The 1808-nt window shown below is 42.3% G+C and overlaps 1 protein-coding gene across 1 annotated transcript; it reads right to left on the minus strand.

The window, feature by feature from the left end:
* Nucleotides 1-497: 497 nt before the first annotated feature.
* Nucleotides 498-1534, minus strand: LOC148030148 (uncharacterized). The gene has a single exon (XM_087686421.1). It carries the CDS (start codon nucleotides 1477-1479, stop codon nucleotides 1039-1041), a length of 441 nt encoding a protein of 146 aa, XP_087542547.1. The 5' UTR covers nucleotides 1480-1534; the 3' UTR covers nucleotides 498-1038.
* Between the last annotated feature and the right edge of the window lie 274 nt (nucleotides 1535-1808).

Genomic DNA, 1808 nt, shown 5'->3' on the forward strand with positions numbered 1-1808 from the left:
TCCATTCTTTACACTTCACTTAATTCACATTCTTTTGTTGCTCACATTGCCTTCTCTTTCAAGATTGTCTTCAGTTCTTCAATGTTCCATAGCTTTCCGATTCTCTAAATGAAACTCTTTTTGTGTATGGGTTCTTAGAAATGGGGGAGAAAGGGTGATAATAAGGTTTTTAATCAGCCTTTCATATTTCCAGGAGTACTTGGGCTATTATTTCCTACTTAAAATCTGAATCAACAATTTTTTCCTAATAAAAGGTCAGCAAGCCCCTTGAAAGTTGATGTGGCATAAATGTCCCACTCGATATATTTATACCAATGAAAGCCAAACAATTTTCTGCCAAAAGACCCTTTGCATCTGACTTACAATGCTGCATAAGACAAGTCTTTACTTGAAGTTTCATCATATGTTATACCTTCAAACGAGCTGAACTAATCCTAAAAAAAGACATTGCAATTGAAAATCCCACCGAAAAGTTCCCATGCTACAAAAGTATAATACTGCATGATCTGAACTTCCACTGTTAATGAGCTCAATGTAGCTACAGTGAACTAGAAAAGTAGAATACATTACAAATGCACAACAATATCTGTCCAATCATAGATATCCTGCAAGTAACAACCGAGCCAGCAAGAGTTCTATATATTACACATTACAATGGGGGAGCATCAGCATCAATCAGTTGGGTACAAATTGTATCGGTATGGAAATCCATAGGCATGCAAACAACAGCTTCTAGAAAGAGAAATGGAATGTTGAACGAAACAATGTATATGGCAAAAGAATCATACATGACGTCACAGGGCATATGCACATGTTGAAGCTGCAACAGAGGCATTGATCTGAGCAATTTCTTCTGTAAATTCGATCACTATAGGTAACCTGATCACAATGCAGCGCCATCCATCATGCGGCGCGAGGGCTTCCACTTGTCATCAGCATGTGTCTGCCATCACGGCCACTGTCGATAATCAATGTTTGTGGTGAACCTGAAGGATGCACATGCTATGATCACGGCCACCATCAGTAATCGATTACTTGTCATGAGACCTGAAGGATGGGCCGTTTTCCGAGCCGCTTCATCTCTCGGTCCATGCGGCCAGTGAGCATGAGCCCGAACATCTTCCAGCCACACAGGAAGGACCAGAAGGGGTGGCCGTAGAAGCCGGGGGAGTTCTTCTCGATGAAGAGGTGGCTGTACCAGGCGAGGCCGTAACCGAGGAGGGGGGCGAAGAAGAAGAGCCACCACTTGACGAGCAGGGCCCCGATGAGGCAGACCGTGGCAGAGAAGGTCCCAAGAAAGTGCCAGCGCCGGGTGGAGGCCTTGGTATGCTGGTTCATGTAGAAAGGCCAGTACTCCTCCAGTCCTCTGAAGTGCATCTCTCTCTCTCTCTCTCTCTCTCTCTCTCTCTCTCTCTCTCTCTCTCTCTGTGTCTCCTGTCGCGCCTCAGCCCCCGACTCTCTCAGTGAAACCATACACATTAAAGAAATTGAACGTTGAATCCAACGTAAGGTCCTTAGGTGACCTCTAACATGGGACAATGGATTAATGTGCGTGTGTCTCTCTCTACATATAGTATCACATAATACATATATCATGTGAGTGTGTATCTCTTTCCATATATAGCATTGGATTATACATATAATGTATCTAGGTGAAAGAAATTGAACATGTAACATAAGCTCTTTAAGTGAACTCTAAAATAGGACAATGGATATATATAACATGTATATGTAAATACTATAGAATAGGTATATATATAAGCAACTAGGCTAAGAGTAGCTTCTCATGAGCAGTAATCTTTCGTATG

Source organism: Lygodium microphyllum, chromosome 10 (genome assembly GCF_053477565.2).
Source record: "Lygodium microphyllum isolate KBCC chromosome 10, Lygodium_microphyllum_v1.1.10, whole genome shotgun sequence".
Lineage (NCBI taxonomy): Eukaryota > Viridiplantae > Streptophyta > Polypodiopsida > Schizaeales > Lygodiaceae > Lygodium > Lygodium microphyllum.

Bases quoted from the DNA above. Each gene is read 5' to 3' on its own strand.
- LOC148030148 (XM_087686421.1), bottom strand. From the start codon at position 1,479: ATGTGTATGGTTTCACTGAGAGAGTCGGGGGCTGAGGCGCGACAGGAG.